Source organism: Poecilia reticulata, chromosome 14 (assembly GCF_904066995.2).
Source record: "Poecilia reticulata chromosome 14, P_reticulata-male-v2, whole genome shotgun sequence".
Lineage (NCBI taxonomy): Eukaryota > Metazoa > Chordata > Actinopteri > Cyprinodontiformes > Poeciliidae > Poecilia > Poecilia reticulata.
Window position 1 is genome coordinate 1,625,203 of NC_088843.1, and position 20,802 is coordinate 1,646,004.

Genomic DNA, 20,802 nt, shown 5'->3' on the forward strand with positions numbered 1-20,802 from the left:
TAATTTAGATCCAATGTTTTCCAACATTTTTCCCAAATTTCTGCAGAAAAATCACAGTTATGTATTGGAGTGAAAAAGTTCAGGGATTTGTTGATTTTGTGTGAATAATTCGCAGGAAACAGAAGGGACTGATTTATGTAATTTGGCAGTAAATAGATAAAAACTGATTTGATTTGATTGATAAAATGACATTCAGGCACACAGTTATCTTGATGGTTCTGCTTATGTGTCCTTTTAGAGTCTAGAGGGCCACATAAAAAGCTGCGACGGGCCAGATTTGGCCCCCGGGCCTTGAGTTTGACACGTTTATTATTGAGATAAAAACATCAAGAAATAAACATCAAATTCAGTTTGAATAAACAGAAATCAGTGGGATCAAAAACATGTAAGAGTGAAAACTGATTTTTTTAAAAAAATATGTAACATTAAATTATTGCAATATAAATTTTATAGGAACTGTAGATCTTTTTTTAAAAAAAAATTCTGATTATATTTAGTTTTCAGCTCCAAACTTCTGCCTTCTGAGGTCAAATTTAGCTGCAGAAACAATTTTAATTAAACCTTAATGGTTCTCAAAACATAAATAATAATAATAATAATAATAATAATAATAATAATAATAATAATAATAAAGACACCAACTGTCAGTTTAACATTTTATTCATAGTCCAAATTAATATCAGTAGACTCCGAGAAATAAAAGTTAATTTTTAAACATTCTTTTAAACAAAAATATAACAACTATTTACAATCACTTGTAAAAAATACATAAAAAGCGTACAAGCTAAATTCATGTTTGTCTTTCTAAAAGACATAAGTTACAACATCTATAGGTGTGAGACGGGAAGCTAACGTTTAGCCACAGACCGAGTTAATACCTGTTTGTACAAGATTGTGCAGCTCACTCTCCACATTTAAGCTTATTGTGCATTTCTGCTGTAATGCCAGAAGACGTTTACACAAACACACACACACACACGCACACACATCCACATCTCTCTTATTGCGTTCCAGGAAACAAAGAAACAAACGACAAAGGGCTAAATTATATTCTGAGGTGAGGGAATTGTTGTTTTTCTCATTTTATTTTCAAAGAAACACAATCGTGTTTTTTAGAGAGGAAACAATAAAGCTGGGGCTTTTGATAAAACACTAATTAGCATTTTTGAGTTCTAAGAATGCATGGATTAAAATAAAAAAAAGGGGAAAAACAGAAAAATAAAACTTTACTGAAGTAAAAATCAATTTTTCAGCTCAAAGATTCAATAAAACTCCAGAGACACAAAGAGAAAATGGTTGTTTGATCGATTTAAATTCAAAGTGTAGACCATTGCTGAATGAATGAAGATTAAAGGCAGCATCAGCATGGAGCTTTTTAAACTCACTGCAGATCCTCCTGGCTGCAGGAGAGCGAGAGAGAGCAGGGCTTCAATCAAAAAGCACACTGCAAAAACACTACTTCTTACCAAGTAATTTTAGTCTGTTTTTTTAGTGCAAATATCTTAAGAAAAAAGTAACTCAAAAGTAAACTTCCAGCAAGATATATAATTTTGAGTCAATTATTCCTCCATATTATTTCACTTATGCTATGAGAAAAATGTTAGTTATCAGTGAATTTATCTGCTAATGCAACTTGAGTATTTTAATCAATATTAAGTATTTTTTAAATTTAAAACAAGCTCTTATATTTTGCTGAAAAGTTACTTGTAAGTTAGTTTTGTCTTATTTCAAGTCCTTTGCTATATTTGCACTAGAAGCTAGACTAAAATACTTGGTAAGATTTTGTGTTTTTGCAGTGCAGGTTCAAGAAGATCAGAGTTGTTTTCTTTATTCGTTCGAACTTTAATCCTACCTGCAGTGGAACAAGCTGGATTTGGGAAATTTGGCGGCTCTTTGGAAATCGAGACGTAAAGATTTACATGTTTTTGCAAAGCTAGTTCACTTATTTACTGTTTTATTTTAGAATACTATCAATACTTTAACAGCGACTGTTTTAATTATTTCTCTCTTTCAAAAGAAATCTGAAAAACTTTGCACAAAATTCTGTAATTTCTGTAACACTGATTTCAGTTTAAGAATACGAGTAAAGGAGTTGTGCAAAACGTCAAAGTGACATTAAAGACGAAACACCAGGAGGTGAATGCCAAAATAAAAGCTTCCAGGCAAGCAGAGAGAGCAGGCAGGAAGAAAGTTTTATGTTTAGCTGAATGTGGAATTAGAGCGAGGATTTTTCTCTTCAGCTCAACAAAAAGCTCCTTTCAGCGTCGAGTTTGCATGAAGTCGCCTCGTTCAGAGGCAGGAGCCTTCAAAGCAGAACTGCAACTACACAAGTTTTGAGTTGGAAATATGTGAGCAGCAAAGAAATAAAAAAGAAGACCTGTTCTGATCCCAACACGCAGACACACACACACACACACACACACACACACACACACACACACACTCTGCTACATCCTCCCAAAACTCAGCAGCAATTACACTCAAAGATCCAAAGTTGCAGCAAACGAAGCATCAAAACGGGGAGAACACGTCAAAAAAAGGACAAAAATCAAAACCAATTCCTTTAGCTTTCAACAAAAATATTCAAAAATATCCTCTCTGCACATTTATACAGACTCAGTTTACATTAAATTATGGCAAAGGAACAGCAAAAATATATATGTACAAATTTATATAACTGCCGTGAGTATCTATATATACTTACATATATCAGCAGTGATCATTTCAAGTCTTTGTGTGGCAAAAACAAATTACAGGAAGCAAACAGAACAGATACGGAGGGAGAAAGATTCCAGTTAAAAACTAAAAAAAAAAAATTCATTTCTGTACAAATCTGCTCCTGCTTTCAAAACAGATCTTCAAGCGTTTTCTTTAAATATTTTACAAAACACAAGTATTTTGGGAGACGTAAGCCAGGCAGACCGTCTTTGTTGCACCTCGTCTGAGTGAGAAGAGCTACAAAATAATGCTGCGTCAGCAAAAAATAATGCTGCATTATAAACAAATTTACAACTGAACTCTCTGCAGCTCGTAACTCGCAGACGACCAGTAAACACTGCAAGCAAAACGCAGACGCCGCCACGTAAACACTGTCCTGTTGGTTCTGGTGTGTGTGTGTGTGTGTGTGTTAATTTATTGTTTTTTTTACAGCGCCTGCAGTAAATCGAAGGTTTTTTACTCTACAGGAGGCAGCGAGGCATTTGTTCTTCAGCTCATTAAAACCGAGTTTAATCCAGGTTTTACAGGAAGCAGCGACACAACCAGGCGAAGTGACGCAAAGTGTCCGGACGGGACGGGAAGTGCTACGCAGACACCAGGGATTTCCGGGAGTTTTCTCTTTTTCCACCTTTTGAAAAATATTCATCAGTGCTTTTTAGGTTTTAACGATTAGAAATCTATGTATTTTTTTTTCTTCTTTTGCGTTCCCCTCAATAATTTACTAGTCAGCGTAACTGAATACTGAAAGTCTTTCTGCTGTTTTAAGGTTTCTGCTCGTTAGTATCTCGTTTTTTTTTTGGGCTCTAGTGGCTTTTATTTGAAAAGTGGGTAACGAGAGACGGGGAAGACATGCAGCAAAGGCTGGGAATCGAACCTGTGACAGCTGCGTTGAGGACTAAGGCCTCCATATGTGGGTTGTGCTGAACCACAGCACATCCCTAGTATCTCGTTTTTGAAATATCTGAAGTTTGTATCTTTTTTTCAGGATCGAAATCCACCAAACAGACGAGTAAAATACAAAAGCTCTCTTTTCAAACTATTTACTTATTTTAAAGACACCTGACAGGTTTGATTGATTTTTTTGTTTGTCGTCCGAAATGTTAACAAAGGGTCGTTTCCATGTGCAGCCACATCTCAGATACAAACAAATGTAAACATGCAGCTAATAAATCGATTTTCAATCAGATTTATGCACCAAATAGTTCAGAATGTAAATTTGTGACTGTATGTGAAACAGACCAGTGGTTTTGCTAATTCATTGTGAGGGAACGCAAAAGAAAAAAAAAACTTAAAACACTTAAAACTCTCAGCATCATCTGTTTTGAGAGCTGTGGATCTTCATAATTTAAATTCAAGTTAAAAAGAATGAAACCAAGGAGGAGTTCACGTTTGCAAATCCAGCCGATTAAAGCAAAACGTCAAGTTAAAGCAAAGACGACAAAACGTGCAGATGAGTGAGCCTGGAGAGCGAATGGAGGTACGTCATAAATATCGTCTCTGTCCTTCTAAAAGTCCGTCTCCTGCGATGCGATCGCCTCTTCCAGCTTTGTTCATAAGCTCTCTTTTTTAAAAAAGTCTCTAAAATCTCTGATTTGTGAAACGGGTCCATAAAAGGTCAGAGGTCACACGATGACCCCCGGCTGCTGAGTTCACACCGCCGACACCTGTTCATCTGGAACAGAGGAGATGGGACAACATTTCACTTTTTTTTAGTGCAAATCTGAAACAAAGAAGCAAACAAACAAACAAAACCATCAATTATTCAGCAGGCGGTGAAAAATACAGGAATATTTAAATTAGTTTGGATAAACATGAAAAACAAACAAAGTGGCCCGATATCTGTATATCCGATACGACGTATTGCCGATCTGATGTTTGTGTTTTCTGCATTTTTCATTTTTTGAAGTATTGTTTTTATTTTTAATGCTGAAAGGGGTTTTTAAGACTTTGTGATTGGGCCGCCGTCGATCGGAAAAATGAGGGAAAGTTCCACCAAAAACTGAAAGTTTCTCAGAAATATTCTAGATTTTCATTTGAAAATCTGAATTTTTTGGTAGAAATTGTTTGATATTAGTCTAAATTTTTTTATTTTTTTCTATCAAATTTCCTTGTAATTTTCTTACTTTTTTCCTCTACAATGGTTCTAATTCGCAGCAGTAAATTTTGCTGTATTAGAAGAAACGCGTCTGATTTCCTTTTTCTTTTGGGCTCAATTGAATTTATTTCCAGTGATAACAGGATCTTTTATTCATAGTTTCAGGTGTGTATTGTTTTAATTTCCTTTTTATTTATTGTTCCTGATAAAACTGCATTAATTATTAATATATCACTTGGAAATGGTTTCAAATCAACAATATTGTCACTTATTGAATTAAACAGTAATGCAACAGTGTTTGACGTTTTAATCCATTTTATTTTTACATTTAGAGAAGTGAACTGGTTCTCAGTTGTTGCTTCCACTCAAGTTTAAAGTTTGGAGGAATAACAGATGATGGTGTCCTGGTTGTGACGTACCGTCCTCGCTGTCAGCCAGGTCCTGCGCTGGGGGGACGACGCTGGGCGGTCTGGACTGGCCCTGAATGGGGCTGGCCGTTCGGAGGTGAAGCCTCCGCGCCTCGGCCAGCCCGCTGGCCGCGCCGGGGCTCTGCAGGAGCTTGCTCCTCTGCAAGGCCACGCTGTAGTCTGGAGGTCTGAGGTGAGGAGGTCGGGGGGCGGGAGACCCCGGCCCGCCGCCTACTCCGTCTGCGACCCCGAGGTCGCCCAGAGCCAGACCCTGGTAGCCTGGAGGGGTGGGAGGGGGAGCTCGGTAACGCTCATCCTTAGTGGGGGACGTGACACAGTACACTGGATGGATGTGAAGGTGGAAATAATGGGAGGATGGAGGAAAAGAAGGATGTGATGTACAGAAAACAAAAGGGGGAAAAATGGAAAAATTAAATAAACTTCATGAACACAACATGCAAAACACGGGAAATTAAAGGGGCAGTATTATGTTTCCCAGCGCGATCGAGTAACTGCGTCAACTGTAGTTATAAAAATGCTACATGTATCAAGTATGATGTTTATGAAATTAAAATCGGGCCTCTGTCTCTTTAAAAACTCCTGGTCTTTGTCAGGAAGCTCCTCTATTAACGACGCTTTAGCCAGCAGCTCCTCCAGGCGTCTGCTAATCGCTGCTGGCTAGTCTGAAGGATCTGAGTGCCCAGAAGTTTGGAAGCTGCAGCTCTGAGGCGGAGCTTCGCCTTGAAGGCGGGGCTAAGTCCACCCAGGCGTTTTGAACAGCTGACTGGTTGTCATGGAGACTAAAGGATTTCTCAAACGTTCATGAAAGAATCAAAGCAACACTCCAGGTTTGTTTTTGATGAAGTAAAAACATTGTAACATGATGAAAAACTCAGAAAAATAATACTGCCCTTTAATAAAAAAACATAAAACTAATAAGATGGATGACAGCAGTGCATAAACAAATCCCTAAGCTGAAACGGGTGATGTAGATTTAATAAAAAATAATCAAATCAGCCTACTGGCTAATACATATATTTAATTTTCTTCTATAAATAAATCTTTTCTGCTCGTTTTGATTTTCCTCCTGGACAGACGGACACGCATGCAGGAGAGGAGGTGAGCGTGAGCGCTGCTCGGCTGCGTTCATCCTGATCCCTCACCTATCAGGCCCTTCTCTGTGCTCGACGTCACCGTTTTGTACGAGGCGTCTGCGCTTTGCCCTCCTTCCTCGTTGGCCGGCGAGGAAGGAAGCTCCGAGGCGTTTCGCCGCTTTATCGTTCCGTAATTCCCCTCGTAGTTATCCGACAGGGAGCCCGACGACGTCCGGCTCTCCCGCGCCGCAACGCTCAGATCTGAGCTGGAGTCTCTGGCGAGGCGGCCGGCGGCGGTGTCGCCGGCCCACGAGGGCCTGGCGGCGTCCGCCTCGGCCATCGTCCGGCCCAGCGGCGGGAGTTTGAAGCCGCTCAGGTGCGTGTGGGGGAGGGAGAGCGGGTGGCCGTGGATGCCGTGGTCCCAGGGCCGGCAGGACGAGGCGGGGAGGATTTGGAAGGATTCGTGAGAGTTGGAGGAACAGGAAGTCCAGCTGCCGCGACCGCTGTCCACCACCGAGTCCAGGGACAGGGAGGCGTGGTCCGGGGTCAGCTCCTCCGTGGAGAGGGAGGAGGTGAAAGGTCGCGCTGCATGTCCTCCTCGAGCCACGACTGAAGAGCTGAAAGGCAGGAGAAGAGATGAAATGTTTCACGTCACATTACATTTTTAATACCTGGATAACAACATCACAGACAATATTCCACATTTACAAAGATTGAAAAAAGCTCATCGTTTTTCTGCTAATCTCAAAAATTACATTTAAATGACTCATTGAAACCAATTTGATGAAACTGGGAGTTCTGGTTACCAGCTGATAAAAGACGCACATCAGCCTCTGTTGGCGAAGGCAACAGGTGGAAATGGCTGAAGGATAAAACATAATTGACTAAAGAGACATTTGACCAAACAGAAATCTGTCCTCCGTGATAAATAACGTAGGGAAAAGATCCGGCTGTTTGATTCACTGACTGTATTTTACAGGACAAACCAGACAGTCAATGAAACCGAGCCGTATTTCATAAAACAGGCCGATGCTACAAAGCAAGGCTGCCAAGCTAATATAATACCAGAGAGGTAGATATTTCAGTGTTGTCTTTATGAGACAGATAGGCCTGATTATGGACAGACAATAAAGAAGCGTTGTTGTTTACTCAGCCAGATTAAAAAGCCGACACTTTGTCCTGGACAGAAGCAGCAGAGAGGAGAGCAGTAAAACACGGGGAAGCTAATAAACAGGTGTTATTTTTTATGACTTCCAGTTCTTGGAGATTTTAATGAGGATGGGTGTAAATGGAAGCAGCTGGGGGAAGAAAACAGGCGAAAAGCAGCAGATGGTCAATAGGTGGATGATTTGTGCAAAAGTTTGAGGTGAATAGAGAAGGAGTCAAAAAGTTGAGTTTAGTTCAAATCTATTTTCTACATTTTTTAAAAGTTATATCTGCTAACCTCAATGTTTTTATTGCAATTTTATTTGAGTAATCAGGAAAATTCAGCCTGGCTTTCTATAATATCCCTAATAAAAGATGAGCAACAGATAATTTCTTCTTTCCTGAGCTCCTCATTGGGCTGGAGAGAGAAAACGGCAAGTATCTGTGGCTACAAGCTAACCCTGAGCTGCCAACAGCACGGTGGTGGGGGGGTCATGCTATGGGAATGTTCATCTTGAATAAGGACAAAGTTTAGATGGAGGTAAATACAAGGCTATTGTGGAAGAAAACCTGGCAACCAGGATAACAACCTGAAATATACAGAAAGAGCTACAATGCTGGGGTCTCAATAAAAAAACACCAATGTTAGAACGGTCCAGTCAAAGCCCAGATCTAAAAAACATAATAAAACAATACAGGGGAAAAAATGTGATTACTGTTGTTCACAGAGGCTTTAATATATTTTGTAAAAACAAAAGAGAGCAAACTTACAAACTAACATGAATGAGTATAAAAGCTACTTTATGTAAAGTCCAAACTTTCTGCTGTAATATGGAAAAATGTCAAAAGGTCCAAAGGATATAAAACACAGCCCTGCATTTGATTACTAAAAGCTTTATCACGATATAAAAACCCATTATTCTATTACATGTCCTGTTTTCTGGATGAGGCCTAAACCCTGACGGGATTCCTCTAAAATCTAAATCCCGTTCATCTCATCATGGCTTCCATTTAACGAGCTCCTTCCCCCCTCAGATAATTAAGCAGACAGATTAGATAAAACGAACTGAACTGGAGCCAATTACCTTGTGCTGGGCTGGCTGTAATCAGCAGTTAAGTGTGCATTTAATGCCGCTGTGCCCTCAGCGACCACAGCAGCCGTCGCGGCCGTAGCATTGACAGCAACGGTGGCAGCCGTACCGGAACCGGCCCGGTTACAGCGGTCGTCCGGTCCGGAGGCCTGCGCCGAGTCCACGGAGCAGATACTGGAGCGGGACGAGATCTCGCTGTGACTGGAGTCCGACAGGTTGTCCGATTTGGCAGAAGGGAGGAGGGGACAACCTGAAGACGGAGGACATTCAGGATGAAACGACTGGGGGGCGAATCAACAACCGAGAAAGATGTTTGTTCTGTACCTGCAGTTCCACCAAACCTCCATTAACCCACCTAACACAAACCGTGTCATTTAAATGATTGTGAAACAATTTGAAGTCAGAGTTTGAACTTTTTATCACAAGAACCTGCAGAACTCAGTAACACACATGAATGAACAAACTGATCGCCACATACAAACCTGAGACGAATCTCGCTTTGTCAAAGTTTGTTTCTAAAAGTCTGCTTGGCGGTGAATGTTTTTCTGTTCATGGCAGCGTTAACGCTTCAACATTAACCGAAGAAGAAACGACAAACCGGCTGGAGACCAGCCACACTTTAAAAAACTCAAATGCAATCTTTTCTGATCAGTGAATGGACCACACACGGCAGAAACACAAAATCTTACCAAATATTTATGGTCTACTTTCTAGAGAAAATATCTCTGTGAACTTGAAATAAGACAAAACTAACAGACAAGCAACTTTTCAGCAAGAAATATGACTTTGTTTAGAGTCAGTAATTCCTTAATATTGGTGAAAAAGTTCTAGTTCCACTGGCAGTTTATTCCACAAAGAGAACTGTGCCGTTACCTAGCAACCCCAGCCTAGCTCAGCCCGTTACCGAGCAACCCCAGCCTAGCTCAGCCCGTTACCGAGCAACCCCAGCCTAGCCCAGCCCGTTACCTAGCATCCCCAGCCAAGCCCAGCCCGTTACCGAGCAACCCCAGCCTAGCTCAGCCCGTTACCGAGCAACCCCAGCCTAGCTCAGCCCGTTACCGAGCAACCCCAGCCTAGCTCAGCCCGTTACCGAGCAACCCCAGCCTAGCCCAGCCCGTTACCTAGCAACCCCAGCCAAGCCCAGCCCGTTACCGAGCAACCCCAGCCTAGCTCAGCCCGTTACCGAGCAACCCCAGCCTAGCCCAGCCCGTTACCTAGCAACCCCTGCCTAGCTCAGCCCATTACCGAGCAACCCCAGCCTAGCTCAGCCCGTTACCGAGCAACCCCAGCCTAGCTCAGCCCGTTACCGAGCAACCCCAGCCTAGCCCAGCCCGTTACCTAGCAACCCCTGCCTAGCTCAGCCCATTACCGAGCAACCCCAGCCTAGCTCAGCCCGTTACCGAGCAACCCCAGCCTAGCCCAGCCCGTTACCTAGCAACCCCAGCCTAGCTCAGCTCGTTACCGAGCAACCAAATTCTATTTACATTGGCAGGTTATTTCACTTACAACATGTTTCCATGTTACCAATAAAATTATTTGCCAATGGAACTTAAAAAACAAGCTTTTATTTCTTGCTGAAAAGTTTTATTTCAAGTGTATTAAAATATTTGTGCTAAAAACCAGACAGAAATACTTGGTGAGATTTTGTGTTTTTGCAGTGTGGAATCGTTTTCTGCCTCGTTGCTGAATCTCTCATTCTGTCTGCTACATCATTTCTATGAAACTTTTGGAGGGAGGCATCCTGCAACTCTAATCTCCTGGCGCTGTCCGTCTAGGACGTCTCAGATGGTTTTCCTCCTGCTGTGTCGGTCTCGGCACAGCCAGAGGAACGGGTTGGGGCTGACCGATCTCCTGACCCTCTGCTCTGTCTGTCCTTCGACCTCCTGCTGAGCCGAGGAGAACGGAGTCTCTCCAGAAGCTTCCTCGCTCTTTGGCAGCGGCCTCTCTCTGGACTGACTCCTCTCTCTCAGCACCCTGAAAGGAGACAGCAGTCTGGCCCTGATGGGTGTCCTGACACCAGCGTGAGGAGGAGGAGGAGACCCGCAGTGAGCCGGGAGGTTCTCCCTCTGCGTCTCTGGGGTTCCTGATCTCCTGGGTAACGCCTGCCCTGCCTCTGCCTCCGGTTTCCTCTGCTGCCTGGATCTTCCTCTCCTCGGTCCTTCCTGACCTGCCTCTGCCTCGTCCTCAGCCTGTCCCTCTCTGTTCCTGCTGCTCTCTCGGCTATGCTGACTGGTCATCTGCAGGATCCTCTTGTGGAGAAGGGCCCCACCTATGCCGTAGCTGCGCAGACTGATGGTGCCCGTCTTTGTACTGGCGTCGCTGGTCAGCGACGACGAGGATCCCGATAAGTTCATCTGGCTGGAGTTCTGTGATTTTGCGGCGCCGCCCACTGGCAGAAGAAAAGAAAGATACGGAAAGGAGAAGATTTAGTGTTTTTGCAGTTTGATACTGTAAATAACACCTGGTATGAACATGAAGGAGTTGATATGACATGGTAAATAATGACACTTTTAATGGAAAGTTTCACTAAAAGTCCATTAAAAGTATCTACTTTGCAATAAAAGTGTCATTATTTACCAAATACTTCATGACAACAGACGTATATATCCACAAAGACTCCTTCGTGTTTGTCATGTCAGCGTTTAAATGAAGTGTAACCACATTTTCCAGAGTCATTGGAGGAATGAATGTGTGTTGCGTACCTTTGCGTGGCGAGCCCTGAGGCGACACTGTGGGGCTGGAGTGGAGCGACGACACGATGGAAACGGTGTCATCAGACGGCCTCTTGGCGCTCCACTCATCCGACGAGTTCGCTGAAGGTTTCTTCACCACCTGCGGAGAATTTGAGTCTAGCGGAAAGAAAAAATAAGATCATGAAGACAAAATGTGTGAAGCAAGAAGAACCGGTAAAGTTTAGCGGAGGGAACTCACTGGAGGTGCCGAAGTCCTTGGCGGTGCTCTTCTTCCTCAGAGGGTTCAGAGGCACCTGGACCTGCAGGACTTGTGACACCCTGTTCTGAGTTTTCCCTGAGGGTAGCGTCGCCCTGAGGGACACCGGAGACATGTCCGACTTGTTCGCCCGCCGCTCGCTCAGGTTTTTACCCACTGAAAACAAAGACAGTTAATGGAAATGTGCATTTACAAACTCTGTCACACACTGCAACCAGTTTCTAGAGCAAAACTTACAATTAACTCTATTTTTAATCCATAACTTCCTGTTTCTCTGGGGTTTTTATATGATGTGAAACAAACCAACATTTCTTTATCCGCAGTCAGTAATTCAGAAATAATTCAGAAACTTGAACTGTGGTAAATAAAAACATATTCATGTTTATCTGGTTTAGAGCTAAATTTTTAGACATGTTTACCAGCTGCACCATTAAATGCAGATTGTGTTGTCATGTCATTGTTGAGGAAACCTGCTAGGGGGCAGCGTGAGTGAATACTACAAAACCATCCATCCATCCATCCATCCATTTTCTTGCACCCTTGTCCCTTAATGGGGTCGGGAGGGTTGCTGGTGCCCATCTCCAGCTAACATTTCGGGCGAGAGGCGGGGTCACCCTGGACAGGTCACCAGTCTGTCGCAGGGCAACACAGAGACACACAACCATGCACACACACACTCACACCTAGGGGCAATTTGGAGAGGCCAATTAACCTGACAGTCATGTTTTTTGGACTGTGGGAGGAAACCGGAGTACCTGGAGAAAACCCACCATGCACAGGGAGAACATGGAGACTCCATGCAGAAAGACCGGGGCCGGGAATCGAACCCAGAACCTTCTTGCTGCAAGGCAACAGCTCTACCAACTGCACCACTGTGCAGCCTATTACAAAACCAGGCAACGGCCAATCAAAATATATTTAATTTTCTGGGAAACAGTCGAGTTTTAGGTTCAGACTGATTCATCTTGAGATACGAAACTGTTTTTATTTAAGTTTCTGTTTACCGAGACAAAACACAAAACTTCAGACTAGAATCAGAAACAAAAAATAAAAGCAGATATATTTTTTTGTCTTTTCATTATACATGCATCTCTAATATAGAGAGTGAACAAAACATGTTTAAGAAAAAAAAAGTATATTCTGAGAAAATGTTTGTATAAGGAAAAGTAAAAACCAAAAAAAAATTTTAACCACAATGCATATAAAATACATTAAAATCAACTAAAATAATTAATTTGTTATTTTTAATTAATTAATAATACAATTAATTGAATTATTTTACATTAGTCAGCAATTAATAATAAGTAAATTATTAATGCATTAATTTTTAGTGAATTAAAAATGAATTATTACTAATTACGTCAAGTTTGGTCCTCCATAGTTTCTACTAGTAATGTAGAAACTTTTAGTTTGAAACAGTCTGACTGCTGTTTAACTCACATGTGTTGTAAGACGGCTCACACTGCAGGGACATGATTTGGTGTTTGTCCTCATCCGTCTCCACCGTCAGGTTGGACAGGTACTGCTTCACCTTCCTGGCCATCTGGGCGTCTTCGTAAAGCTTCTTGGCGTTCAGGAGGGAGCTGCGGCGCACGCGCTTCTTATGGGCTCCACCCTGAACGTCCAGGATGTTGGAGTTGGTGCTGCCTTGACTCAGAGACCTGACAGAGGAAGAAGAGACATTGGAGACGGAGAGGAAAGAAAATGAATGGAAACAGATTTAGATTGGAGAGGATTCAGAGGATAAAGGAAGTGAAGAAAAAGAGAGGCAGAAAAGAAAGAGGCAAAATCATAAAACCACTCAGGGTAAACAGAAAAAGACTTCAGTAAAATCTGAAAATCTGTTTTGCAGCACAGCATTTTAAAACGGGACCATGCAACCGGGGAGAGAGGCAGCGCCCCCTTATGGGCCATGCTGACAGTGCAGAACAGCGGGACATTCTGTCCGATGGAGGCAAAAAGGGTTAGGAGACACAGGATGCAGAATACTCAACGTGGAGATGCAGATGTGGAGATGCAAACGCAAACCAGAGTCAAATAGTATTTGCAAATGCTGAAACTGTTTATTTTTATTTTCCATTTTTACCAACAGCCGGCGGCAGAGGATCTGCTTTGGAGACTCATTTGCTGATGTGGAGATGAGAAACATCAAGATTTTCCACATTTTCCAAACTAGGAGTTTCTATCTAATGAGTTTCATTTTGGGCAAAACAACTTCAAATTGTGAATATGATGGAAAATTACTTATTCACAAATAAAGTCTAAAAACTGTGTCGCATATTTGTATTAAACCTAATACGGGACAATAAATCAGTAAAAATATCGATCAATATCAGTAGATAACACGCTTGATCAAATATACAATAAGCAACTAGCAACTCACTCACTCTTTGGTTACCTAGCAACAACTTGTTGAGTAACTTTTGGTTACCTAGCAACATCTTGTTGAGTAACTTTTGGTTACCTAGCAACATCTTGTTGAGTAACTTTTGGTTACCTAGCAACATCTTGTTGAGTAACTTTTGGTTACCTAGCAACAACTTGTTGAGTAACTTTTGGTTACCTAGCAACAGTCTGTTGAGTAACTTTTGGTTACCTAGCAACAACTTGTTGAGTAACTTTTGGTTACCTAGCAACAGTCTGTTGAGTAACTTTTGGTTACCTAGCAACAGTCTGTTGAGTAACTTGCGCAGCAGCAGTTTCAGGTTTCCCCTCCGTTCCTTATAACAGCTTAAAAATAAAAAATGGTGTGTAGAGAAAACTCTGGGTAACAGAGGAAAGTTCGTCAAGCCACCAGACTGGCATTATTTCAGATATTCAAAACAAAAAACTAATCAATAATTACTGATATGAGTTTAATTCCAGCAGCACATCTTCTGGGTTTTGATGTCTAGAAACTAAAAATTTTGTCCATTTTTTTTGTAGAAATGACAAAATCTCAGTGAGATTGGATGGAAAACATTAGTGAACATCAATTTGTAGTTAATTTTAAAATAAGAAGTTTGGAGGATAAGAGAAATTTATAAAAATGAATTTATAAACCATATTTGGAGATTTTATGTATATCCAATTAAATTCAAATAAAATAAAATGAATTTTATGGCTCTAACGTGAAACATGTGAACAAGAACTTTGAATACGCCTGTAAGGTCGAACTCCAGGACAAGATTTTCAGAATAAAACACTGACCTAATGTCTGACATCTTCAACAAACGGCACATTTCAGGGTTTGCAGTAATGTGAGGAAGATATGGCTGCATTAGAATATGCAGCCAGTTATGCATCATAAAGCACCATTACAAGCTACTATGTGACTTCTTATGAACATGGCAGATAATCAATGGGTGATCAATGGATTCATGTGGATGAGCACTGCCAATGCAAATGGGAGGTTAATCACACAGACACACAGAAAAAAGGGACACATGCAGAGTTTTATGCAGGGGGGACAAAATTTCAGCCGGTCCAGACTGGAACTGGGTTAAAAACTGGAAACCGGGCCACGACTTACCCTAAACTCTTCCACCTCTTCTTCCTGCAAGCAAGAGGCGTGAAGATTGAAGCGTGACTTAAAGACAAGTTTAACGACTCGGGGAGGAGTGGAGGAGGAGACGAGGACTTATGTAGACTTCATGCCACCACAAACAAACAGGAAATGACCGGAGATGGGAGGACACCACATGTGGGACATTTCTCCCCTCATCAGCCCAAAAAGTGAGTTTTAATGTTTTAATTCACAGAATGTATTGACAGGACTTCCTGAACGTGTAGTAAGACGGGGGTGCCTGCAGGGGGCAGTCATGCACCACGGCAGTGACAGACTGTGACAGACAAACTGAGTGATTCCAGCTACACGCAGCAGCTGTCATCAATTCCACCTCCACTTCCAAACTGCATTTCAGATTAACAACTGCAACCCAAACATGACCAGGGAAGGAAGCGAAGGGAATTGATTGGACGAGACGCTGAGCGTGGCCTGATCCCCCAGCTGAGGGATCCAGGTTGGCTGGATGATGTATGGTAGCCGTGCTTCCCTTTTTGCCAACATGTTTTTGTTTTTAGGCTTCAGAAGTAAACTAACATCTACCTTCACCACTCTGAGCATTTTTCCTCCAATCTGATGGTAAACAGGAGGAAGAGCCGGTTTAAAGATAAACAAGCTGAAAGCTGCAGGACGTAACTTTTTCACTATGTTGTGACAGGATATGAGTCTGGAAAAACGGAGCTCCTATTATTTCTCTAAGTGCTAACTAGCAACAACCAATCAGAGCCAGGAGGCGGGTCTTAGCGCTGTCAATCAATCCTCTCCTTCCATCCCTTGCTCTATGATAAACAGTTTTTTGGTAACGATGAGTTGTTTCTCGATTAGCATATTTGGCAATCCGCACATGAGGTTGATTGACGGCGCTAAAACCCGCCCCCTTGCTGTGATTGGTTGTTACAGCAATAGTAGTTCATAATCAGTGAAAAAGGATCTTTTCACAGATTATGTAAAAACATCTTTTTGTAAAAGTTACATAAAGCAGCTTTGCAGGAATCTCTAGATTTTCAATAAAACCTGCAGTTTGGCTAATTATTTCTGTAAATCAACAGATTGATAAAATCTGACTCACCTAAATCGCTCTTAAGATCTGAAAACTGGCCCCAACAACAACAACACTGAAGCAGAATAAAAAGAAGAAACAGAAGGATGATGAATAAATGGCAGCTAACCTCTGTCTGAACATGAGGGCGGGGTCCATGTTGGCCGAGGTCATCCGCACCACATGTCTGATCTCCTTCGCGATCATCCGCAGCTTCTCAAAGTTCACAAGGCCGTCAACGTTGGAGTCGTTGCCTGGGAGGAAACAGGCGAGCGTACGCGCACACACACACACACACACCAATTTAACTCGCAGTGAGCTGTCAGCGTTTTATGAAACATTCATATTCTGGGACTCTTGAAACGTAAAAGAAAAGAGAATCTCTGGTCATTGTTGCAGGAGATCAAGGTTCCTGTTCTTAACATTTTTTTTTTTTGGAAGGCAGTATTTATTTTTGAAACTTTCACAATTAAGGAAACTTTCTGTTTTAGCAGAAAATGCCAGACAGTGAAAGTTTTTCTAACCTGGCTTTGACCTGGTAGTTTACAAATATATACGATGGGGAAGTAGAAACAAGTTTGACTTTATGCTGCACAGAGACAGTAATGGAGCAAAATCACTTTTAAACCTTGTTTTGTTTATTTAGCTGGAGCTAACTCTGTATAACGTCCTATTTTAATAGCATAAACACAAAATAAACCTGATATTTGCACCAAAGTGCCCAAAGGAAACTGTCCTGGCTCTTCTGCACAGGGGGTGGAAAATCCAGTGAGAGTAGAGACACTTCATAATAAAATTACTCTAATAAAATTTGTTTTTTCTAAAAGGTTTCTGAAGTAAATGTAACTAGTTGCTACCAAACTCTGGCTCATACCTACAGCCAATCAGCACCAAGGAAAACAAATGGTGCTCCTGGATTGGCTGCTTTGCAAACTCCAGCCAATCTGTGCAAATTTACGGTAATGTTGATACAAACTTTTCAGGTTTTTCCCCCAATCATAAATATATCTCACTTCATGTTGGCCTATCGCCTAAAACCTAGTTAAACAAGATAAAGTTTGTATTTTTAATGTGACAGATTATAGAAACCTTCAACAGACGTCTGCTTTCAGCTAAACCAGACAGAAACGTCACCCAGTTTCCCTACCTTCGTGCAGGAAGGTGAGGTCCTTCTTGACCACAGGAAACAGCGGGATGATGGGCGGCTGCATGCTTTGGCTGCTCAGCACGTTGCGGTACTTGGCCATGTTCCTGGACGGGTCGAAGACGTCCTGCAGGTCTTCAAAGAGCTTCTCATACTTACTGGGCAATTTCTCCCAGGAGCTTCGCAGCCGAGCCACCGGTGCCAAGTTCAGCCCGCTGTGCAGGAGAGAGGGGAGAGGAGCAGGCAGGGCGGAAATGAGGCAACGGTGAGGTGCTGACTAAGACGCTATGCGTTCTTCTTTCTCTTACTTTACTCTCTCTGTTTTTGTACCTTTTGTAATTTTTGTGCATTTTAATGAATTCGTGTTTTGTCTGACAAAATATATGAAGTGACAAAAACTTTTCAACACTTATTTCATCTTGGGTGTTTTGTATTTTTCTTTTATTTAGTAAAGTGGGTCACCTCTACCAGGCAGTCGGTTATCAATCACAACAAAACACACCAGGAAACTGGATTACTGTGGACTGTAATTATCTCAATAAAAAGATTTTTTTAAAAAGCAGTTCACCAAGAATCCAAAGCAGAAAATATAATTCTGATGCAATAATGCAAAACAACATTCTGGTATATTCTTCTTCAGAAGACGCTTTTTTTTTGTGCTTTCTACGTTTTAAATACGACTAAATTATTAGATATTGGTCCAGTTAAACATTTTTGGTTAAATCTGAATTGTGGGATCCTTCCTATAAGAAATTAATTGACAAAAATACCTCAGCATGTTTGGATCCATACTTTGTTTTTATGGAAGATAAATCTGAACACTGTGTTTATAAGCAGGACTACAGATTCTGAAAATATTTGCTTGATATCTAATTTAATGTGATAAACATTCCTACAATCCAAATGCATTTTATTCTGTGATATTGAAAAGTGAAACTTGAGGTAAAAATCCAACGTGGTTTATATTTCGGGCTGCGACAGAGTCGGTAGGAGAACGTTGTGTTTCCTGTTTCTTGCACACAGTGGCAGATGTGCCCCTGTCACCGGGCAGGTTAAGCATCAGAGAGCCATATGCACCAGGAGATCCTGCTGTGAGCAGCAGAGTGAGGGGACATGGAGGTCAGACTCCTCTGCTCCGCGTTTCTCACAGCCGTGAACAAAGGATCGTTACGCTCAGCTGCAGCTGCTGCAAGCTCAGATCGTTACTGATACAGTTTAACACCTAAAAGATAAATCTGAGAGTTAATCCTGATTCTCCTGACACATTATTAAAACATTCAGTAGTCAGAAAGTTAAGTAATTTAGATGTTTTGATATAACCTTAAGCAGTGTTTTACTCCAGAACATCGTTTCAGAAAGCTGCTCTGGAGTTAAAGTGATTTTGTGGCTTATTTCCAGTATTTGTGAAGCTTCGATCTCATTCAGATTTCAGTATTTACAGTATTTATTTCTAGCCTTGACTTTGTGGTATTTTACTGTAGAAGAATAGGAGACGTCACACTGTGTGTGTGATAGTGGAGATTATTCATCTTCCCTTAGAAATGATCAAGTTTGCCTGGCGAAGCTGGCTAACATTCTTTTTCACAATTATTTCAGCCTTCCTGTTATCTACTGAGGTCAGCTTTGGGTCAATTAGTTCCCACCATAGGAAAAAAGTTTTCTGGGTTTTCATCATACCCAGAAAAAGAGCCAGTTGGTTGTTTTAACAGGGGATGAAACAACCAAAGCAGCTAAGTTTACCATTGAACAGCTTCTTTCACTTGTTTTGTTTCCTCTGACTTACTTTTTAAACACTGGAAATATCTAACTTTGAGTCTTCTTCCCACTCTAATAACTTCCACACTGAAGAGTGTTGTGGTCTTTTCCCTGGACCAGATGTTTCCCAGTTAAAACAACAATCCATATCCAGCCAGCAGGTCTCATTGGGCCTAACTGCTGAGGCTGGTGAGCAGACGGACTGAACCCACCTGATGATGGCGAACATAGAGTTGAAGTTCTTGCACTCTCTGCAGTGCAGAGCGATCTTGATGAAGTGCTTGATGGTCTTCATCCTCTTCAGGGTGTTTGGCTCTTTCAGGATCTCAGTAGCCACCCAGAAGGTCTCCTGGTTTATCACCTCCTCAAACTGTTTCAGGTTTGTACACCCAGCAGACAGGTCCAGCTTGAACAAGTCCTCCACATATCTAGCAACAGGAACAAGGAGACAAAGCAACGTATGAGATCCAACAATTTCTACATTTTGCCATGCGTCTTTCTTTTTGGCAGTCAAAGTATTACAGGTATATAAATCGCAAAGTGCCTACTCTGTGGACTCGATGTTTCTGAAGAGTTCAAAGTCTCTCATCGACAGCTGGGCGGCGACCTCCATGGTGCTGAGCTGCAGCAGGGAGATCTGACTCTCTCTGAGGAGATCCTGAGCGTCGTCATCTGAACACAACGTCTCCGTCTCCATGTTGTTCTTCAGGTAATATCTGCAGGAAACAGCAATGAGACGGAAACACAGGGAGGTAGGATCATTGACCTGAAAAATACTCTCCAAATCCGTCTTTCTTTACCCTTTCTCAAGCTGCATGACGCTCAATAGCTTGAGTCTTTTCTGGGGCTTAAAGTACATAGAAGAATATTTTCTCATTTTCACATCATACATTTGCGGAAATACCATAAAAATTCCTTACAAGTATTTCTAAATTAGCACCCAAACTATGTGGTTTTGATCGCAAAAAACCACAAAAACAATCATAAAATGCAGGAGGAACTGCTGTTTGTTAATATTTTAACAGTTAAATGGGTTTTATCAATACATTCTGTCACAACCGGCCCTTTAAGAACATTCAGACTTTTGATCAAATGAAACTGAGTTTGACTCTCCTGATTTACTGCCTTCACCAGGAGGACATCTCAACTCTTCCACTATATGCTGCTGTGTTTATAAATGTAAACCTTCGTGCTTTCCCTCTAATGGAGCCGTAATGCAGGCATCCTGGAACGCAGACCCTCTGAGGATTCAAGGCCTGGAGTGGGCTCTCTCCAGCAGTAAAGTGTTGGCACAGACTGGACACTAAATTGCACGATAATGCTGACAGAGAAGCTGGAAAGCAGAGCAACAGTTTGTGTTGTGACTGAGCTAAATTCGCTCATAAAACACAAGGTGTGAAACAAGGTCAACAGAAAAAGAGCAGAGCAACATTTAGCTTGGTGGCCACAAGCTAAAGTGTCTGAAAAGCCTTAAAGCATCAGATTTCACTGCAGCAGCGTTTTCTTACAAACAGGGAAGGAAGCCCACAGCATCACAGATACTCTACTGTACTTTTCAGAGAGCATAAGGTGTTTCTCTACATATTCATCTTGAAAAGTATGTTGGCAAAATGCTCCGTATTAGTTTTGCTGAATCTCAGTAGCGATGAACGTATTTCCATTATTTGGCCTTTAGATGGCAGGTGACGGTTGCCATGGAGTTTTATAAACCCAGCATGCTGCTCCATGATGCCGTTTTCTATCAGTTTTTCACTTCCCTTAGTGGTAACTAGTCTAATATGGGTTCTTACCAACTGGATAATTTGCTAATTATTAATAAA

General features: G+C 41.7%; 2 protein-coding genes across 18 annotated transcripts in view; both read right to left on the reverse strand.

Moving 5' to 3' along the window:
* Window positions 1–644: 644 nt before the first annotated feature.
* The window catches only part of rapgef6 (Rap guanine nucleotide exchange factor (GEF) 6), a 147,813-nt gene continuing 127,655 nt past the window's right edge, over window positions 645–20,802 (reverse strand). For 12 of the 17 annotated variants that reach the window (XM_008426850.3, XM_081615334.1, XM_008426862.3 and 9 more), the window contains 13 exons: window positions 19,531–19,698; window positions 19,195–19,410; window positions 17,231–17,442; window positions 16,214–16,337; window positions 15,012–15,035; window positions 12,941–13,161; window positions 11,483–11,656; window positions 11,254–11,400; window positions 10,821–10,940; window positions 8,546–8,801; window positions 6,384–6,931; window positions 5,233–5,562; window positions 645–4,390 (listed from right to left, as the gene is read on the reverse strand). In XM_008426850.3, coding sequence (XP_008425072.2) covers window positions 4,368–4,390; window positions 5,233–5,562; window positions 6,384–6,931; window positions 8,546–8,801; window positions 10,821–10,940; window positions 11,254–11,400; window positions 11,483–11,656; window positions 12,941–13,161; window positions 15,012–15,035; window positions 16,214–16,337; window positions 17,231–17,442; window positions 19,195–19,410; window positions 19,531–19,698 — 2,563 coding nt within the window. In that variant the 3' untranslated portion in view covers window positions 645–4,367. Of the gene's footprint in view, window positions 4,439–5,232; window positions 5,563–6,383; window positions 6,932–8,545; window positions 8,802–10,820; window positions 10,941–11,253; window positions 11,401–11,482; window positions 11,657–12,940; window positions 13,162–15,011; window positions 15,036–16,213; window positions 16,338–17,230; window positions 17,443–19,194; window positions 19,411–19,530; window positions 19,699–20,802 lie in introns of all 17 variants that reach the window. The other 5 variants (XM_008426867.3, XM_008426865.3, XM_008426857.3 and 2 more) reach the window with 3 other exon arrangements.
* Window positions 8,952–10,814, reverse strand: LOC145554805 (uncharacterized). Its single transcript, XM_081615337.1, has 2 exons — window positions 9,921–10,814; window positions 8,952–9,889 (listed from the first exon to the last, which is right to left on the reverse strand). Exon 1 carries the CDS (start codon window positions 10,786–10,788, stop codon window positions 10,333–10,335), a length of 456 nt encoding a protein of 151 aa, XP_081471463.1. The 5' UTR covers window positions 10,789–10,814; the 3' UTR covers window positions 8,952–9,889; window positions 9,921–10,332.

Excerpts from the sequence above, each read along its gene's own strand:
- LOC145554805 (XM_081615337.1), bottom strand. The coding sequence starts at position 10,788 with ATGACCAGTCAGCATAGCCGAGAGAGCAGCAGGAACAGAGAGGGACAG.